A 21,752-nucleotide genomic window follows, 5' to 3' on the forward strand; every position below is an offset into this window, starting at 1 on the left:
ACTGTACCACAAATACAACTACCTACATGCACAGCCTGTTTAGTAATCAATTAAGAGTCACTTCAAAGAGACTCGTTTGTTTTCCAGATAATGGAAAGTAAAATTTAAGGGAAGAAGCATGGTTTGGTGTTGAAAGCAGAGCTAGAAATGTGAAGATCTGGGGTTCTATTAATGGCCCCCCTGTCACAGACTTCCAGTGTGACATTGTACCCATCATTTAAGGCTTAATCTCAAGGGGAGTCTTTCCATTGATTTAAAAAGACAGCAGATAGGGGACTTAATTAGCATGTGCCTCAGTTTCTCCATCCAAAAAACAGGGATAATAATACTTGCCTGCCTCACAGGAGTTTGTGTAAATTCATTGTTTTTGGTTAGGTGCTTTGAGGTCATCAGGTGGAAAATGCTTAGAAGTGCAATTTTGCAAAGTGTTTTTTACAATTCCAAAACCTTTATGCTTCATTCATGCAGTATGCACTTCTCCTGGATCAGAGGAGAATTTCAATTTGGGACTTTATGGGACGACTCCTCTTCCCACTGTGTGATGCTGGAGCAGCTTGCCAGAAGGGGAGGGGAAGCAGGGATCCACCCCATCATCACTTTTCAAAGTAGGAGGTGGGAGGACTAGACAAAGACGCAGGTAGGCCAGCCAGCCTTATCCTACGTGTGCAGTCAGTCAGTGTTCTGCAGGGAGGGCTGGATCACTTGTGGCAGCAGGCAGCCTATGCTGTCCTGTCCTCCGAGCCAGGGCCAGCTAAGTGGGACTGGCAGCTGAGGCTGAACAATAAATGGCCAGGAGGCCCCCTCCACCAGGGCCAGAGCCTTTCAGAGCATTCCTACAGGTAAGCAGTGGCAATTAGGTTTTTTCACTTGTTCAAATTCTGCGATGGGCAGGGCTGGGGGAGGCGCAGAGAGCTTGAGTGGCCGGAGCCTGGGGGGGAGGGAGGTATGGAGGTAAGGAAGGTGGGGCAGAGGGAGGAGGGACATGGTGGCGGTGAGGAGAGGCGGCATTGATAGGATAAGACTCAATTCTTTTCAGTGGATGGGAGATTACATTTGCCTGGTGGCCAGTTTCGCATGAGAATGGGGCTGGTGATTTGGTTCCTTCACCCATGGGGATATGGGATCTACCGGTCTGGTACATAAAGCTGGCACAACCATGCTGCCTCAGTGGGACTTTTTGCCTTCTTGGTTCTTTGAGCTAAGCGTGTATTACTGTTATTAAAGTAGCAGCTAGCCTTTATTTTACTGCCAGGATTCATCTCTAGCTGCAGCAGCCACTCCTCCTGGCAGTTCTTATTCATTGCCTGAGGTGCTTACTGCTGTTTAAACAATAAACACAGGAAGCACTCAAGCTTTGTTTGTGTGAAGAAGTGAAAATAAGGTGGCAGCTTTTGCAGTCTGATTCCAGCCATTTTCTTCCTATCAGGGTGCAAATGCCAGCTGAAGGTGAGGCCTGACACCTTGTTTTATTGTGTGAAGCAAGGATAAAGGTTTCTCAATTAGCTTTAACTGCAGCTTACCATTATAGTTCCCCAGGATCATTCAGAGGGGGTCTGGGCACTTGAAAAGGCCATTTTGCAGGCTGCCTGCATGTCAACTATCAGGGTAAATCAAAAAACCTGTGACTGACTTTTTTTTATTCCCAAGTTTAGTGCTTTTAATTAGGTACCTTCTGCATCTCCAGCCTTCACAAACACCATCTGGTGCACAGTGGAAAACATGCTCCATTTTCTTTACAAAGAAATTGCAGAAAAGTGGAGGGTTTTTTCAAACATCATTGGCTTAGGTTCAGGGATTTGGTTGGAAGGGGATGTGCAGGTGGTGAGTGGGGCTGAGAAAGGAGGGGGAGGGAAGAGAGGAGGGAGACAGTGGAGAAGGGACAGGGCTTGGACAGAGCAGGGTCTTGGGCAGAGCAGGGGTGGAATATGGGCAGGGCCACAGACAGAAGAGACGGGCTACTGCCTTCCCAAGCAGAAGGGCTGCGGGGGCTATTTAAAGGGCCTGGGGCTCCCCTGCTTCTACTGCCCCAGCCCTTTAAATAGCCACCAGAGCCCCGCCGCTGCTACTCCAGGGTTCCGGGAGCTATTTAAAGGACCAGGACGGTAGAAGCAGGGGAGCCGCAGGCCCTGTAAATAGCCCCCGGAGCCCTGGGGGAGTGGGGGCTCCAGGGGCTATTTAAAGGGCCTGTGGCTCCAGCTGCCTCTGCTGCCCCATCTTTTAAAGAGCTGCTGGAGCCCCACCACTTCCGCAGGGGGCACTTACCCTTGGGGGGGGCACTTACCTTACAGGGTGGTCTGGGGCTGGCTCTGACCCCCTCAGCCCTGTCCCTTCCACCCTAGGCCCTGCCCCTTTGGGGGGCCAGAGGTGGCCCCAGCGTACTGGTAAGTCATTGGACTTACTTTCACCCCGAGCTTTACCCACCTCCTATGCTTTCACACATTCCCTCAGGCCAGGGAGCTAAATCAGCTGTTCTTTGTGCAGGTATTTACTTCTAAGTCAGACTATTGGCTTTTTTCTTGCTATAAAAGTAAATAGTATCATTTTTTTTAAAGCAGAGAGCTACAGTATGTTCATAGCATTACCATTAACAGATAACTGAATTGTTTCACACAGGCCCAAGATGCAGCTGTTTATTATGTTGGCATATTTATTCCAAGGAATTAGATATTCAGAAGAACTCATAGGATGGAACACTAAACATGGAGAAGAAATGCTAAAGAAGATCACGGTGGTTCCAGAATGCTTTATGAATGTTGTAAGTTATGTAATTTTCTCTCTTTAAAGTATGGATTGCATTATTACTAATACAACAACACTGATAATGGTCTGCATGCCAAATTAATGTTATTTGAGTCCAATTCACAATGAGTACAAGCTATGGTTATGTGTACAGTAGATGTACCTTGCATAAAATCACATAATAAGACAGCATTTTAGATTGGTGCTGCTACCACCTCACCTTTGGCTGAAAGAACAGGCAAGTAGCTGCTTTAGGGCACTGGGAGTCAAGACTCCTAAATTCTGTACCCAGCTCTGCCACTGATTCGCATTGTCTATGAGCAGTGTGCTTAAGGTCTGATCCAGCTCCTACTGAAATCAGTGGGAGTCTCTCCATGTATATGATCAAACATATACTGCTGTAAGCCATAGTTGGTTATTTAGGCCTGGTCTACACTAGGAGTTGAGGTCGAATTTAGCAGCGCTAAATCAATTTAACCCTGCACCCCTCCACACGATAAAGCCACTTTTTTTGACTTAAAGGGCTCTTAAAATCGATTTCTTTACTCCACGCCTGACAAGGGGATCAGCGCTGAAATTGGCCTTGCCGGGTCGAATTTGGGGTACTGTGGATGCAATTCGACGGTATTGGCCTCTGGGAGCTATCCCAGAGTGCTCCATTGTGAACTCTCTGGACAGCACTCTCAACTCAGATGCACCGGCCAGGTAGACAGGAAAAGGCCCGCAAACTTTTGAATCTCATTTCCTGTTTGGCGAGCATGGCAAGCTGCAGGTGAGTGCAGAGCTCATCAGCAGAGGTGACCACGATGGAGTCCCAGAATCGCAAAAGAGCTCCAGCATGGACTGAACGGGAGGTACGGGATCTGATCGCTGTATGGGGAGACGAATCCATGCTATCAGAACTCCGTTCCAGTTTTCGAAATGCCAAAATATTTGTCAAAATCTCCCAGGGCATGAAGGACAGAGGCTATAACAGGGACCCGAAGCAGTGCCAAGTGAAAATTAAGGAGCTGAGGCAAGCCTACCAGAGAAGCAAATGGCCACTCCGGGTCAGAACCCCAAACATGCCACTTCTATGATGAGCTGCATGCCATTTTAGGGGGTTCAGCCACCACTACCCCAACCCTGTGATTTGACTCCGTCAATGGAGTGGGAGGCAACATGGAAGCAGAATTTGAGGATGAGGAAGATAACTCACAGCAAGCAAACGGAGAAACCGGTTTTCCCGACAGCCAGGAACTGTTTCTCACCCTGGACCTGGAGCCAGTACCCCGCAAACCTACCAAGGCTGCCTCCTGGACCCGCCAGGCAGAGAAGGGACCTCCGGTGAGTATACCTTTTTAAATAGTATACATGGTTTAAAAGCAAGCATGTTTAATGATTAATTTGCCCTGGCATTCGCGGCCAGTAGAGCTACTGGAAGAGTCTGTTAACTTGTCTGGGGATGGAACGGAAATCCTCCAGGGACATCTCCATAAAGCTCTCCAGGATGTACTCCCAAAGCCTTTGCAAAAGGTTTCTGGGGAGGGCAGCCTTATTCCATCCACCATGGTGGGACACTTTACCACGCCAGGCCAGTAGCACGTATTCGGGAATCATTGCAGAACAAAGCATTGCAGCGTTTGTTTGCTGGCATTCAAACAACATCCGTTCTTTATCTCTCTGTGTTTTCCTCAGGAGAATGATATAATTCACGGTCACCTGGTTGAAATAGGGTGCTTTTCTTAAGGGGACATTCAGAGGTGCTCGTTCCTGCTGGGCTGTTTGCCTGTGGAACAGAAAAGTTCCCTGCTGTTAGCCATGCAATGGGGGGAGGGGTTAGCCACGCGGTGGGGGGAGGCAAAATGCAACCTTGTAATGAAAGCACATGTGCTATGTATGTAATGTTAACAGCAAGGTTTACCGTGAAAGAGAGTGTACCCATTATTCTATAAAATGTCTTTTTAAATACCACTGTCTCTTTTTTTTTTCTCTCTACTAGCTGCATATGTTTCAAGGATCACAGTATCTTCTCCTTCCCAGAGGCTAACAAAGATTAGAAGGTGAAAAAAAACGTAGTCATGATGAAATGTTCTCTGACCTCATGCTGTCCTCCCACACTGACAGAGTACAGATGAATGTGTGGAGGCAGACAATGTCAGAGTGTAGGAAAGCACAATATGAACGCGAGGAGAGGTGGCGGGCTGAAGAGAGGGCTGAAGCTGAAAGGTGGCGGCAGCATGATGAGAGGAGGCAGGATTCAATGCTGAGGCTGCTGGAGGCCTCAGCATGTATGCTCCAGCGTACGGTTGAGCTGCAGGAAAGGCAGCTGGAGCACAGACTGCCCCTGTGTAACCAACCACCCTCCTCCCCAAGTTCCATAGCTCCTCACCCAGACACCCAAGAACGCGGTGGGGTGGCCTCTGGCCACCCAGCCACTCCACCCCAGAGGATTGCCCAAGCAACAGAAGGCTGGCATTCAATAAGTTTTAAATTTTTTAAGTTTTTAAGTTTTAAAGTGTAGTGTGGCCTTGTCCTTCCCTCCTCCCTCACCCCTCCCGGGCTACCTTGGCAGTTATCCCCCTATTTGTTTGATGAATTAATAAAGAATTCATGAATGTGAAGCAACAATGACTTTATTGCCTCTGCAAGTGGTGATCAAAAGGGGGAGAGGAGGGTGGTTAGCTTACAGGGAAGTAGAGTGAACCAAGGGGTGGGGGTTTCATCAAGGAGAAACAAACAGAACTTTCACATCATAGCCTGGCCAGTCATCAAACTGGTTTTCAAAGCTTCTCTGATGCGCACCACGCCCTCCTGTGCTCTTCAAATCACCCTGGTGTCTGGCTGCGTGTAACCAGCGGCCAGGTGATTTGCCTAAACCTCCCACCCCGCCATAAACATCTCCCCCTTACTCTCACAGATATTGTGGAGCACACAGCAAGCAGTAATAACAATGGGAATATTGGTTTCACTGAGGTCTAAGTGAGTCAGTAAACTGCACCAGCGTGCTTTTAAATGTCCAAATGTACATTCTACTACCATTCTGCACTTGCTCAGCTTGTAGTTGAACAGCTCCTGACTACTGTCCAGGCTGGCTGTGTATGGCTTCATGAGCCATGGCATTAAAGGGTAGGCTGGGTCCCGAAGGATAACTATAGGCATTTCAACATCCCCAATGGTTATTTTCTGGTCTGGGAAGAAAGTCCCTTCCTGCAGCTTTTGAAACAGACCAAAGTTCCTGAAGATGCGAGCGTCATGTACCTTTCCTGGCCATCCCACATTGATGTTGGTGAAACGTCCCTTGTGATCCACCAGTGATTGCAGCACTATTGAAAAGTACCCCTTGCGGTTTATGTACTCGCTGGCTTGGTGCTCCGGTGCCAAGATAGGGATATGGGTTATGTCTATGGCCCCACCAGTTAGGGAATCCCATTGCAGCAAAGCCATCCACTATGACCTGCACATTTCCCAGGGTCACTACCCTTGATGTCAGCAGATCTTTGATTGCGTTGGCTTCTTGCATCACAGCAGCCCCAACAGTAGATTTGCCCACTCCAAATTGATTCCCAACTGACCGGTAGCTGTCTGGCATTGTAAGCCCCCCCAAGGCTATTGCCACTCGCTTCTCAACTGAGAGGGCTGCTCTCATCTTGGTATTATTGCGCCTCAGGGCAGGGGAAAGCAAGTCACAAAGTCCATGAAAGTGCCCTTACGCATGCGAAAGTTTCACAGCCACTGGGAATTGTCCCAGACCTGCAACACAATGCCGTCCCACCAGTCTGTGCTTGTTTCCCAGGCCCAGAATTGACGTTCCACGGCATGAACCTGCCCCATTAGCACCATGATACCCACATTGCCAGGGCCTGTGCTTTGAGAGAAGTCTGTGTCCATGTCCTCATCACTCTTGTCACTGCGCTGATGTTGCCTATTCGCCCGGTTTCACGTTGGCAGGTTCTGGTGCTGCATATACTGCTGAATAATGCGTGTGGTGTTTAATGTGCTCATAATTGCCAGAGTGATCTGAGCTTGCTCCATGCTTGCCATGATATGGCATCTGCACGGAAAAAAGGCGCAGAACGATTGTCTGCCATTACTCTGACGGACGGAGGGGCGACTGATGACATGGCTTACAGGGAATTAAAATCAACAAAGGGGGTGGCTTTTCATCAAGGAGAAACAAAAACAACTGTCACACAGAATGGCCACCTCAAGGATTGAATTCAAAACCCTGGGTTTAGCAGGACAATGCTCAACTCACTGAGCTATCCCTTCCCCCAGTATTCCAGACAGGACTGAATCTCCATTAAACTTTTCAAGGTGCCCCTGACAGACCTCACCGAAACAATTGTCGGCCGTTGATTTCACGGTGGGAGGGAGAGGGGAGCAAATGAACACAAAACAAATCTGGTCTATTTCTTTTTTCATGGCCATAGTTTCGATCCACTCCAGCTATCTTTTACATCTTAAGCTGGCAGCATTTCTGCTAATAGCTTGCTGAATATTCAATAGATGCAGTCAAATCGTAGAAAAAGGTATCTGGTGAATATATCACCTGACCAATTTCAAAAATAATCAAAATATATGAGCTGACTAGTATTGGACCATCTATGACGCTGACTAAATACCACAAAAAGGATTCAGATGTCCAAAAGGTTGAAATTAATCAGAAAAGAACATATTAGTCTAATTCTATTCAACCAGCTGTATCGTTTAATCCTTAGGGTATGCCTACACTACGGAATTAGGTCGAATTTATAGAAGTCGGTTTTTTAGAAATTGGTTTTATATATTCGAGTGTGTGTGTCCCCAAAGAAAATGCTCTAAGTGCATTAAGTGCATTACTCGGCGGAGTGCTTCCACAGTACCGAGGCTAGAGTAGACTTCGGGAGCGTTGCACTGTGGGTGGCTATCCCACAGTTCCCGCAGTCTCCGCTGCCCATTGGAATTCTGGGTTGAGATCCTAATGCCTGATGGGGCTAAAACATTGTCGCGGGTGGTTCTGGGTACATATCGTCAGGCCCCCGTTCCCTCCCTCCTTCCGTGAAAACAAGGGTAGACAATCGTTTTGCGCCTTTTTTCCTGAGTTACCTGTGCAGACGCCATACCACGGCAAGCATGGAGCCCGCTCAGGTAACCGTCACCGTATGTCTCCTGGGTGCTGGCAGACGTGGTACTGCATTGCTATACAGCAGCAGCAACCCATTGCCTTGTGGCAGCAGATGGTGCAATACGACTGGTAGCCGTCATTGTCATGTCCGAGGTGTTCCTGGCCACGTCGGCCAGAAGCACCTGGGCAGACATGGGCGCACAGACTAAATTTGGAGTGACTTGACCAGGTCATTCTCTTTAGTCCTGCAGTCAGTCCTATTGAACCGTCTTATGGTAAGCAGGCAGGCGATACGGATTGCTAGCAGTCGTACTGTACCATCTTCTGCCGGGCAGATAAGAGATGAGAATGGCTAGCAGTCATATTGTACCATCTTCTGCTGGGAAGGCAAGAGATGAGGATGGCTAGCAGTCATATTGTACCATCTTCTGCCGAGCAGCCATGAGAGGTACATGGCATGCAGTCCTTCTGCACCGTCTGCTGCCAGCCAAAGATGTAAAAGATAGATGGAGTGGATCAAAACAAGAAATAGACCAGATTTGTTTTGTACTCATTTGCTTCCCCCCGTCCCCTGTCTAGGGGACTCATTCCTCTAGGTCACACGGTAGTCACTCACAGAGAAGGTGCAGCGAGGTAAATCTAGCCATGTATCAATCAGAGGCCAGACTAACCTCCTTGTTCCAATAAGAACAATAACTTAGGTGCACCGTTTCTTATTGGAACCCTCCGTTAAGTCCTGCCTGAAATACTCCTTGATGTAAAGCCACCCCCTTTGTTGATTTTAGCTCCCTGAAGCCAACCCTGTAAGCCGTGTCGTCAGTCGCCCCTCCCTCTGTCAGAGCAATGGCAGACAATCGTTCCGCGCCTTTTTCCTGTGCGGATGCCATACCAAGGCAATCATGGAGGCCGCTCAGCTCACTTTGGCAATTAGGAGCACATTAAACACCACACGCATTATCCAGCAGTATATGCAGCACCAGAACCTGGCAGAGCGATACCGGGCGAGGAGACGACGTCAGCGCGGTCACGTGAGAGATCAGGACATGGACACAGATTTCTCTGAAAGCATGGGCCCTGCCAATGCATGCATCATGGTGCTAATGGGGCAGGTTCATGCTGTGGAATGCCGATTCTGGGCTCGGGAAACAAGCACAGACTGGTGGGACGGCATAGTGTTGCAGGTCTGGGACGATTCCCAGTGGCTGCGAAACTTTCGCATGCGTAAGGGCACTTTCATGGAACTTTGTGACTTGCTTTCCCCTGAAGCGCATGAATACCAAGATGAGAGCAGCCCTCACAGCTGAGAAGCGAGTGGCGATAGCCGTGTGGAAGCTTGCAACGCCAGACAGCTACCGGTCAGTTGGGAATCAGTTTGGAGTGGGTAAATCTACTGTTGGGGCTGCTGTGATGCAACTAGCCCACGCAATCAAAGATCTGCTGATATCAAGGGTAGTGACCCTGGGAAATGTGCAGGTCATAGTGGATGGCTTTGCTGCAATGGGATTCCCTAACTGTGGTGGGGCCATAGATGGAACCCATATCCCCATCTTGGCACCGGAGCACCAAGCCGGCAAGTACATAAACTGCAAGGGGTACTTTTCAATAGTGCTGGAAGCTCTGGTGGATCACAAGGGACGTTTCACCAACATCAACGTGGGATGGCCGGGAAAGGTACATGATGCTCGCATCTTCAGGAACTCTGGTCTGTTTCAAAAGCTGCAGGAAGGGACTTTCTTCCCAGACCAGAATATAACTGTTGGGGATGTTGAAATGCCTATATGTATCCTTGGGGACCCAGCCTACCCCTTAATGCCATGGCTCATGAAGCCGTACACAGGGAGCCTGGACAGTAGTCAGGAGCTGTTCAACTACAGGCTGAGCAAGTGCAGAATGGTGGTAGAATGTGCATTTGGACGTTTAAAGGCGTGCTGGCGCAGCTTACTGACTCGCTTAGACCTCAGCGAAACCAATATTCCCACTGTTATTACTGCTTGCTGTGTGCTCCACAATATCTGTGAGAGTAAGGGGGAGACGTTTATGGCGGGGTGGGAGGTTGAGGCAAATCATCTGGCTGCTGGTTACGCGCAGCCAGACACCAGGGCAGTTAGAAGAGCACAGGAGGGCGTGGTGCGCATCAGAGAAGCTTTGAAAACCAGTTTGATGACTGGCCAGGCTACGGTGTGAAAGTTCTCTTTGTTTCTCCTTGATGAACCCCCCCGCCCCTTCGTTCACTCTTCTTCCCTGTAAGCTAACCACCCTCGCCTCCTCCCTTCGATCATTGCTTGCAGAGGCAATAAAGTCATTATTGCTTCACATTCATGCATTCTTTATTCATTCATCACACAAATTGGGGGATGACTACCAAGGTAGCCCAGGATGGGTGGTGGAGGAGGGAAGGAAAATGCCACACAGCACTTTAAAATTTTACAACTTTAAAATGTATTGAATGCCAGCCTTCTTTTTTTTGGGCAATCCTCTGTGGCGGAGTGGCTGGTTGGCTGGTGGCCCCCCCACCGTGTTCTTGGGCGTCTGGGTGTGGAGGCTATGGAACTTGGGGAGGAGGGCAGTTGGTTACACAGGGGCTGTAGTGGCAGTCTGTGCTCCAGCTGCCTTTGCTGCAGCTCAGCCATACACTGGAGCATATTGGTTTGGTCCTCCAGCAGCCTCAGCATTGAATCCTGCCTCCTCTCATCACGCTGCCGCCACATTTGAGCTTCAGCCCTCTCGTCAGCCCGCCACTTACTCTCTTCAGCCCGCCACCTCTCCTCCCAGTCATTTTGTGCTTTCCTGCACTCTGACATTATTTGCCTCCACGCATTCATCTGTGCTCTGTCAGTGTGGGAGGACAGCATGAGCTCAGAGAACATTTCATCACAAGTGCGTTTTTTTTCTTTCTAATCTTCACTAGCCTCTGGGAAGGAGAAGATCCTGTGATCATTGAAACACATGCAGCTGGTGGAGAAAAAAAAGGGACAGCGGTATTTAAAAAGACACATTTTATAAAACAATGGCTACAATCTTTCAGGATAAACCTTGCTGTTAACATTACATACATAGCACATGTGCTTTCGTTACAAGGTCACATTTTGCCTCCCCTCACCATGTGGATACCCCCTCCCTCCTCCCCGTGGCTAACAGCGGGGAACATTTCTGTTCAGCCACAGGCAAACAGCCCAGCAGGAACGGGCTCCTCTGAGTGTCCCCTGAAGAAAAGCACCCTATTCAACCAGGTGACCATGAATGATATCTCACTCTCCTGAGGATAACACAGAGAGATAAAGAACGGATGTTGTTTGAATGCCAGCAAACATACACTGCAATTCTTTGTTGTACAATGATTCCCGAGTACATGTTACTGGCCTGGAGTGGTAAAGTGAAGGACACAATAAGGCTACCCTCCCCAGAAACCTTTTGCAAAGGCTTAGGGAGTACATCCAGGAGAGTCGCGAATGCCAGGGCAAAGTAATCCTTTCACATGCTTGCTTTTAAACCATGTATAGTATTTTAAAAGGTACACTCACCGGAGGTCCCTTCTCTGCCTGCCGGCTCCAGGAGGCAGCCTTGGGTGGGTTCTGGGGGGGTACTGGCTCCAGGGTGAGAAACAGTTTCTGGCTGTCGGGAAAACAGGTTTCTCCGCTTGCTTGCTGTGAGCTATCTATAACCTCATCATCATCATCTTCTTCGTCCCCAAAACCTGCTTCCGTGTTGCCTCCATCTCCATTGAAGGAGTCAAACAACACGGCTGGGGTAGTGGTGGCTGAACCCCCTAAAATGGCATGCAGCTCATCATAGAAGCGGCATGTTTGGGGCTCTGACCCGGAGCGGCCATTCGCCTCTCTGGTTTTCTGGTAGGCTTGCCTCAGCCCCTTACGTTTCATGTGGCACTGCTTCGGGTCCCTGTTATGGCCTCTGTCCTTCATGCCCTGGGAGATTTTGACAAAGGTTTTGGCATTTCGAAAACTGGAACGGAGTTCTGATAGCACGGATTCCTCTTCCCATACAGCGATCAGATCCCGTACCTCCCGTTCAGTCCATGCTGGAGCTCTTTTGCGATTCTGGGACTCCATCATGGTCACCTTTACTGATGATCTCTGCATGGTCACCTGCAGGTTGCCACGCTGGCCAAACAGGAAATGAGATTCAAAAGTTCGCAGTTCTTTTCCTGTCTACCTGGCCAGTGCATCTGAGTTGAGAGTGCTGTCCAGAGCGGTCACAATAGAGCACGCTGGGATAGCTCCCGGAGGCCAATACCGTCGAATTGTGTCCACAGTACCCCAAATTCGACCCGGCAAGGCCGATTTAAGCGCTAATCCACTCGTCAGGGGGTGGAGTAAGGAAATCAATTTTAAGAGCCCTTTAAGTCGAAATAAAGGGCTTCATTGTGTGGACGGGTGCAGGTTTACATCGATTTAATGCTGCTAAATTCGACCTAAAGTCCTAGTGTAGACCAGGGCTTAGCCAACTCCCTAATCCACTCCGTACTTAGATACCAGCACTATGGTGATGACTACTCCTGAAAAATCTAAAATACAGTAGATATATATAATCAATAGTTTCTTGATTTTGATGTTTGAATTTAACTGATGATCTAATCCCAGAAATTTAGAATGGCTTGTAATTCTTTATCATTTTTAGGGATGCAGCATTGAAATCTGACTATTACATGGTGTAAAGCAGTGCTCTCCAATTTTTTTACACCCAAGATCACTTTCTGAATTTAAGGGCAACCCAGGATCTACCCCGCCCCTTCCCTGAGGTCCCTCCTTCCTCAAAGACCTGCCCCACCCACTCTATCCCCCCCCCCCAGCACTGCTCTCCCCCACCCTCACTCACTTTCACTGGGCTTGGATAGGGGGTTGGGGTTTGGGTTCAGGAGGGGGTGTGGGCTCTGGGCTGGGGCTGAGGGGTTTGCAGTGTGGGAGGGGGCTCTGGGCTGAGCCTGGGGCAGGGGGTTGGGGTGGAGGAGTGGGTGAGTGGTGCAGCTCTGGGGAGGAGTTTGGGTGCTCCTGGCTGGAGCAGAGTGTTGGGGTGCAGGAGGGGTACAGGGTCCTGGCTCTGGGAGGGGGGGTCAGGGCTGAGGCAGAGTGTTGGGGTACAGGAGGGGGTAGGGTGCTGGCTCTGGGAGGGGAGTCAGGGCTGGGGCTTGGGGTGCAGGAGGGGGTTCAGGGTTATCCAGGAGGGGGCTCAGGGCTGGGGGTTGGGATGCGGCCTCCCACCAGGCAACTTACCTCCGGCGACTCCCAGTCGGTGGTGCAGCGTGGCTGCCTCTAAGACAGGCTCCCTGCCTACCCCAACCCCATGCCACTCCCAGAAGGGGCCAACACAGCCCTGTGGCCCCGGAGGGACGGGGTGGGCTCCATATGCTGCCCCTCTCTGCAAGCACCGCCTCCGCAGCTCCCATTGGCCACAGCTCCCCATTCCCGGCCAATGGGAGCTGCGGGGGCGGTGCTTGCAGGCAGGAGCAGTGCACGGAGGGAGAATCCTGCCCTGCGCCCGATCCCTGGGGCTTCAGGGTTGCGCTGGCTACTTCCAGGAGCAGTGTGGGGCCAGGGCAGACAGGGAGCCTGTCTTAGCGGAAGCCCCGCTGTGCCGCCGGAGATCGCAATCGACTGGGAGATCCTCTAGGATTGACCAGTCAATTGCAATCTACCGGTTAGTGACCCCTGGTGTAGAGGCTGCACTACCCAGGTGAATCACAGGTGCCCTTCTATGGTGATGTTACAGCATATTGCATCAACAGCCCTTCCTGGCCATCTGTTTCCCCCGGGGTTAAAGGGAGGGCTCAGAGCTTTGCTGTGCTTCAGTGATCGCTTTCGGGCCATTACCAGCTCGCATAATTATAACTCTTGGTAAATGAACCAGTCCTCAGCAGCCCTGGGACCTGGAAGAGCACAAAGGTGGCACCTTCTCCCTGTGCCTCCTGTGTTGAGCAAGAGCTCAAGTGGACATGTGGATTGGGACCAATGTTTCCTTCAAGAGACCTCAGTGCGCACACAATGTGAAAAATGGATATATGTGTAAACAAACCTTTATTTGGCTCCCTGCAGACTGAAATCATCAGGTACCATGGATACCCCAGTGAGGAATATGAAGTTACAACAGAAGATGGATATATCCTTAGCATTAACAGAATTCCTGGTGGGAAGAACAGTGGGAACACAGGTATGAGTTATTTGTATGAAGTAAGGAAGGCTTGGTGGCCCAAGTTTCTAAAAAACAGTCCCCTAAATTGCACTCGAGTATATGCAGCTGCAATACAATTTCTGCCCATTTCTTTGCCACCATGAAACATAGTTTTCAACCTTCAAAGATGCTAATAAGGGATATAGACACCATCTTGACCAAAACTTGGTGTAGAACTGATAACCTCCACTGCTAAAAGCATGAGTCTTTAGCTTGTACTAAAGAGCAAGGCTGAGAGCTAACACAGAATTGCATTCTTTATGGCAGCAGTCTCCAACCTTTTTACGCCCAAGGTCACTTTTTGAATTTAAGGGCAACCCAGGATCTATCCCACCCCTTCCCCTAGGCCCCACCCCTTCCCCAAAGCCCACCCCATCCACTACATCTCCCCCGCTCCCCGTCACTTGCTGTCTCCCACCCTCACTCACTTTCATCAGGCTGGGGTAGGGGGAGGGAGTGTGGGTTCTGGGCTGGGGCCAAGGGGTTTGCAGTGTGGGAGGGGGCTTTGGGCTGAGCCTGGAGCAGAGGGTTGGGGTGCAAAAGCGGGTGAGAGGTGCAAGCTCTGGGAGGGAGTTTGGGTGCAGGAGGGGGCTCCGGGCTGGGGCAGAGTGTTGGGGTGCAGGAGGGGGTACAGTGCTGGGGGTTGGGATGCGGCCTCCCGCCGGGCAGTATTTACCTCTGGTGGCTCCCAGTTGTGCAGCGTGGCTGCTGCTAAGGCAGACTCCCTGCCTACGCGAGCCCCACACCGCTCCCAGAAGGGACCAACGTACCCCTGTGGCCCTGGGGAGGGGGTAAGCGAGGGTGGGTAGCATGTGGCTCTGTGTGCTGCCCCTCTCTGCAAGCACTGCCCCCCCAGCTCCCATTGGCCACAGCTCCCCGTTCCTGGCCAATGGGAGCTGTGGGGGTGATGCTTGCAGGCAGGAGCAGCGGACAGAGGGAGACCCTTTCCTTGGGGCCGCGCTGGCTGACTGTTCCTGGGAGCAGCATGGGAGCCTGTCTTAGCAGCAGCCCCACTGTGCCGCCGGAGATTGCGATTGCCTGGAAGTTCCTCTAGGATCGACTAGTTAATCACAATCGACCGGTTGGTGATCACTGGTCTATGGATTGGGTCCAGAGAATCACAGAGGACACACTGAGCAATGGGTTACACAAGCAAAGTGTGTGACAACATACACATTTCAGTTGGTGAGTCACACTTTAATTTACAGATTACTCACATTTTCAAGTACAAAGATCTATTTTAAAGAGATCTTTACACTATGTGATTCACATGCAACAATGCCATCCTCCCACATAGATCAGCAGCAGGGTGTGAAGGGCTAGGCCTTCCAATCCCTATTTTAGACTTTTACTGTTGAGCTCCAGCAGTAACTGCTCCCACCTTTTGGAGACTAGCCAGTGAAGGAGGACTTGACACACACTTTCCCAGTGATTTACATAACTGTTTACTAGTCAGCAGTAGCCTCCTGTGTTCTATCCCTGGCTTTGGGAAAAGGTCTGTAGTTTACACAGGTTGGAAAAAAGATAATCCAACCTGGTTTAATCACTCTGAGTGGCAGTGTGATGCAGTTGGGTTTGTCACATTAATTAGAGATCTGGGTTCTAGATCTCCAGACTCCTTCCTGACTGTCTTCTAATTTGGGTTTCGTGGCATGGTGTGATATGGCAGCCCCACCTGGAGTGCCCTTCAGTAATCCAGGTGAGCCTGCCTCAGTTCGTCCTTTCAGATACCCGAAGAACTCCATGACAGGCTCTCTTGCCTCAGTAGCACACCTTCTGGTAGCTGGTTTATTACACAAACAACATGCAATTTCTCTGTAACCAGAAGTTCCAACATAGCTCATTTATAGGAGCCAGCCACTCTGTAACACACAGGAATTTCACCTGCAGTTAAAATAGATGAGATTTGAACCCCAGGTCTCCTCTTGCCCCACTCAAGGACCTTTCACCTAGATTACAGGCATATTTGGGGAGAGGCTCTCACGTTTGTTTTAGAGTAGCAGCCGTGTTAGTTTGTATCTGCAAAAAGAAAAGGAGTACTTGTGGCACCTTAGAGACTAACACATTGTTGCCCCTCTGTAAGTCACACAAATTTGCCATTCAGATGCCAAAGCTCTAAAATACTCCACAGACAGAAAGTACCGATGTATAACTCCTATTCTTGGAATCTGCACATGAGGAGTCACAATGTGGGCAAAGAACAGATCCCAGAGCTTTAGATTTCTTGCAAAAGGCGTGCAAAAAGTGACACAGTCCAGTGGGAAATTGCCAAAAGAGGTGACCTTTGACCTTATTATTCTTTCTCTATCGATCCACTTTTCATCAAATCAGCATGAAAAACCCAGTCATGCCCCAATTTTATTCTATGTTTTGATTTTTGCCATTTCAATGAGACTTTTACAAAATAAGGTCCTGTTAAAGCAAACTCTGTAACACAACCTTCACTACTGTGGAGCTACTGCCGTACCCTAATAAAATGTTCTTCCTTTTCAGGGCAAAAGCCAGTAGTGTTTTTGCAACATCCAGTCCTAGGAGATGCTACTCACTGGATTTCAAACCTGGACAACAACAGCCTGGGCTTCGTGCTAGCAGATGCAGGCTTTGATGTTTGGTTGGGAAACAGCAGAGGGAACACTTGGTCTACAAAACACAAGACACTTAAACCTGACCAACAAAAGTTCTGGGAATTCAGGTAGAGTGAATTATTTAGAACTACTAAAAATGGAACTGGCTGGGTCCTTGGTGACTGGCTGGGCTGGGGGATAGATAATGGGATAGGGGAATCTTTCCCTTTCACATTATTAGCTGATACCTAGCACAGATTGGTAGTGACCCAAAAGTGGGAGGGGGCCTATAATGACAAACAATATGATAAAAAGACACAGGGCACCCATTGGGGCTGAAGTGCGGGAGAGGAATGGTGGGGAGGGACTGAAGGTGTAAGGGAAGGGTGTGGTTAAAGGGAGGTGGATACTGAAGTGAGTTAGGGGAGGAGGAAGAAAAAGAAGATAAGAAGCATACTGGACAGTGATAGTGAGATTGAGCAGCTGAAGGGCTGCAGTGATAGGAGAGAGTCAGGATAAAGTGGCATGGACAACCAATGGCAATGGAGCAAATGAGAGAAAAAAACACCTATTCAGAGTCAAAGTATCAAAACTGGTATGAGACTGAAGGGTTCTCCTGTCTGTAGCTCCTCATGGGCATGGGGAAAGGCCCATGGCTTGGTGCTTTGGCACATTGCACTAATCTCAGGTCTCCTGAGCTGACATGCTTCTGCCTTGATCTCTGGAGACAGAGCTGCCTTACTTTCTGAAGTGAGGCCAAGAACCCAAACCTCTAAATGGTTTGACTTAGTCATAGAATCATAGAATATCAGGGTTGGAAGGGACCTCAGGAAGTCATCTAGTCCAACCCCCTGCTCAAAGCAGGATCAATCCCCAACTAAATCATCCCAGCCAGGGCTTTGTCAAGCCTGACCTTAAAAATATCTAAGGAAGGAGATTCCACCACCTCCCTAGGTAACGCATTCCAGTGTTTCACCACCCTCCTAGTGAAAAAGTTTTTCCTAATAGCCAACCTAAACCTCCCCCACTGCAACTTGAGACCATTACTCCTTGTCCTGTCATCTTCTACCACTGAGAATAGTCTAGAGCCATCCTCTTTGGAACCACCTCTCAGGTAGTTGAAAGCAGCTATCAAATCCCCCCTCATTCTTCTCTTCTGCAGACTAAACAATCCCAGTTCCCTCAGCCTCTCCTCATAAGTCATGTGTTCCAGACCCCTAATCATTTTTGTTACCCTTCGCTGGACTCTCTCCAATTTATCCACATCCTTCTTGTAGTGTGGGGCCCAAAACTGGGCACAGTACTCCAGATGAGGCCTCACCAATGTCGAATAGAGGGGAACGATCACGTCCCTCAATCTGCTGGCTATGCCCCTACTTATACATCCCAAAATGCCATTGGCCTTCTTGGCAACAAGGGCATACTGTTGACTCATATCCAGCTTACACTGTCACCCCTAGGTCCTTTTCTGCAGAACTGCTGCCTAGCCTTTCAGTCCCTAGTCTGTAGCGGTGCATGGGATTCTTCCGTCCTAAGTGCAGGACCCTGCACTTATCCTTGTTGAACCTCATCAGATTTCTTTTGGCCCAATCCTCCAATTTGTCTAGGTCCCTCTGTATCCTATCCCTGCCCTCCAGCATATCTACCACTCCTCCTAGTTTAGTATCATCCGCAAATTTGCTGAGAGTGCAATCCACACCATCCTCCAGATCATTTATGAAGATATTGAACAAAACCGGCCCCAGGACCAACCCTTGGGGCACTCCACTCGATACCGGCTGCCAACTAGACATGGAGCCATTGATCACTACCCATTGAGCCCGACAATCTAGCCAACTTTCTACCCACCTTATAATGCATTCATCCAGCCCATACTTCTTTAACTTGCTGACAAGAATACTGTGGGAGACCGTGTCAAAAGCTTTGCTAAAGTCAAGAAACAATACATCCACTGCTTTCCCTTCATCCACAGAACCAGTAATCTCATCATAGAAGGCGATTAGATTAGTCAGGCATGACCTTCCCTTGGTGAATCCATGCTGACTGTTCCTGATCATTTTCCTCTTGTGTAAGTGCTTCAGGATTGATTCCTTGAGGACCTGCTCCATGATTTTTTTGGGGACTGAGGTGAGACTGACTGGCCTGTAGTTCCCAGGATCCTCTTTCTTCCCTTTTTTAAAGATTGGCACTACATTAGCCTTTTTCCAGTCATCCGGGACTTCCCCCGTTTGCCACAAGTTTTCAAAGATAATGGCCAATGGCTCTGCAATCACAGCCGCCAATTCCTTTAGCACTCTCGGATGCAACGCGTCCAGCCCCCTGGACTTGTGCACGTCCAGCTTTTCTAAATAGTCCCTAACCACCTCTTTCTCCACAGAGGGCTGGCCACCTACTCCCCATGCTGTGATGCCCAGCGCAGCAGTCTGGGAGCTGACCTTGTTCGTGAAGACAGAGGCAAAAAGAGCATTGAGTACATTAGCTTTTTCCACATCCTCTGTCACTAGGTTGCCTCCCTCGTTCAGTAAGGGGCCCACACTTTCCTTGGCTTTCTTCTTGTTGCCAACATACCTGAAGAAACCCTTCTTGTTACTCTTAACATCTCTTGCTAGCTGCAGCTCCAGGTGCGATTTGGCCCTCCTGATTTCATTCCTACATGCCCGAGCAATATTTTCATACTCTTCCCTGGTCATTTGTCCAATCTTCCACTTCTTGTAAGCTTCTTTTTTATGTTTAAGATCCGCAAGGATTTCACTGTTAAGCCAAGCTGGTCGCCTGCCATATTTACTATCCTTTCGACACATCGGGATGGTTTGTCCCTGTAACCTCAATAGGGATTCTTTGAAATACTGCCAGCTCTCCTGGACTCCTTTCCCATTCATGTTATTCCCCCAGGGGATCTTACCCATCTGTTCCCTGAGGGAGTCGAAGTCTGCTTTCCTGAAGTCCAGGGTCCGTATTCTGCTGCTTACCTTTCTTCCCTGTGTCAGGATCCTGAACTCGACCAACTCATGGTCACTGCCTCCCAGATTCCCATCCACTTTTGCTTCCCCCACTAATTCTTCCCGGTTTGTGAGCAGCAGGTCAAGAAAAGCTCCCCCCCAGTTGGTTCCTCTAGCACTTGCACCAGGAAATTGTCCCCTACATTTTCCAAAAACTTCCTGGATTGTCTGTGCACTGCTGTATTGCTCTCCCAGCAGATATCAGGGTGATTGAAGTCTCCCATGAGAACCAGGGCCTACGATCTAGTAGCTTCTGCAAGTTGCCGGAAGAAAGCCTCATCCACCTCATCCCCCTGGTCCGGTGGTCTATAGCAGACTCCCACCACTACATCACCCTTGTTGCTCACGCTTCTAAACTTAATCCAGAGACACTCAGGTTTTTCTGCAGTTTCATACCGGAGCTCTGAGCAGTCATACTGCTCCCTTACAAACAATGCAACTCCCCCACCTTTTCTGCCCTGCCTGTCCTTCCTGAACAGCTTATATCCATCCATGACAGTACTCCAGTCATGTGAGTTATCCCACCAAGTCTCTGTTATTCCAATCACGTCATAATTCCTTGACATCACCAGGACCTCCAGTTCTCCCTGCTTGTTTCCAAGGCTTTGTGCATTTGTATATAGGCACTTGAGATAACCTGCTGATCGCCCCCCATTCTCAGTATGAGGTAGGAGCCCTCCCCTCACAGACGTTCCTGCCTGTGCTTCCTCCCGGTATCCTGCTTTCCCACTTACCTCAGGGTTTTGGTCTCCTTCCCCCGGTGCACCTAGTTTAAAGCCCTCCTCACTAGGTTAGCCAGCCTGCTCACAAAGATGCTCTTCCCTCTCTTTGTTAGGTGGAGCCCGTCTCTGCCCAGCACTCCTCCTTCATGGAACACCATCCCATGGTCAAAGAATCCAAAGCCTTCTCTCCGACACCACCTGCGTAGCCATTCGTTGACTTCCACGATTCGACGGTCCCTACCCCGGCCTTTTCCTTCCACGGGGAGGACATTGAACAGTTTCTGTTTTACTTAGCTAACAAACTTGAGATTTACTAATGTGCATTCTAATGTAGTTGAGACTATGGTAATTAATGCATGTAAGCCTTTTGTGTTTCCTCTCTGTAGTTTTGATGAGATGGGTAAATATGACATTCCAGCAGTTCTCTACTTTGCCATGAATAAAACGGAACAAAAGCAGCTGTACTATGTTGCCCATTCAGAGGGCACAACTTTAGGTAGGTGAAGGAATGCAAGCTGGTATACCATAGCATCCTATTTACATCCCAGCAGGATGTGGACTTCGGTTATTAACTCCCTTTCTCCCTAGCTTAAAAGTTAAAGGTAGACATACTTTCTAAACTGAAATTGTCAACGTTTGGATAACTTTTCTCAGAACAATTTTTGTGTGTCTGAACTAAGCAAACAAATTGGTTCCTGACATCCTTTTAGACCTTCTTGGTAAGGTTTGTTGATATCAAACAATTATTTAGAAGGTGGTCACTGTGAAAGCTTGCCTGGTGTCTTTGGTTATTATAGTTTTGCCAGCTCCTGCAATTTTATCACAAGCCTCACAATATTTGTTGCCATCTCCTGCAGTCAATGCTGTGTGACAAAGTTCCTCCTCTGCCTCGGTGGGTCCTGCGCTTATTGGTGGATTTGCTTGCCTCAGTGATTCACAGCAGCCCTCAGTTTGGCCATTCTTGCTAGTGGCTCAAACCTGCCATCCACTCAGCTAACCTCATCACTGGCCAGCATGGGGGAAACGGAGAACAATCCCCGCAGTTTCTGGGTCCCACCTAGTGGGTCAGGGCGGATCCCTTTCCAGTTTAGACCTTCCCTTCTGGTGTTTCTCACAGACCAGGTTCAACTCCTCCTGTGTCCGATCAAGAGTTGGGGGGATGCGAGGGAACTCAGGCCCACCCTCTACTCTGGGTTCCAGCCCAGGGCCCTGTGGATAGCAACGGTCCACAATGTTCCCTGTATCAGCTGCGTGACAGCTACAACTTCCTGGGCTACTTCCCCATTGCCTTCCCCCCAGCACCTTCTTTATCCTCACTGCGGTATCTTCCTCCTGAAGCCTGATCACACTTGAACTCTTCACTCCTCCAGCAGCACACCTTCTCACTTTCTGCTCCTGGCACGACCCCCTACTAACTGTTGGGAGGTCCTTTTTAAACCAGGTGTCCTGATTAGCCTAA

General features: G+C 49.3%; 1 protein-coding gene across 1 annotated transcript in view; it reads left to right on the plus strand.

Moving 5' to 3' along the window:
• Positions 1-721: 721 nt before the first annotated feature.
• The window catches only part of LOC144267443 (lysosomal acid lipase/cholesteryl ester hydrolase-like), a 37,047-nt gene continuing 16,016 nt past the window's right edge, over positions 722-21,752 (plus strand). Inside the window, 6 exon segments of the mRNA XM_077821424.1 lie at positions 722-764; positions 767-839; positions 2,614-2,755; positions 13,873-13,987; positions 16,502-16,700; positions 20,680-20,789. Coding sequence (XP_077677550.1) covers positions 722-764; positions 767-839; positions 2,614-2,755; positions 13,873-13,987; positions 16,502-16,700; positions 20,680-20,789 — 682 coding nt within the window.

Source organism: Eretmochelys imbricata, chromosome 7, assembly GCF_965152235.1.
Source record: "Eretmochelys imbricata isolate rEreImb1 chromosome 7, rEreImb1.hap1, whole genome shotgun sequence".
In the NCBI taxonomy this organism is placed as follows: domain Eukaryota; kingdom Metazoa; phylum Chordata; order Testudines; family Cheloniidae; genus Eretmochelys; species Eretmochelys imbricata.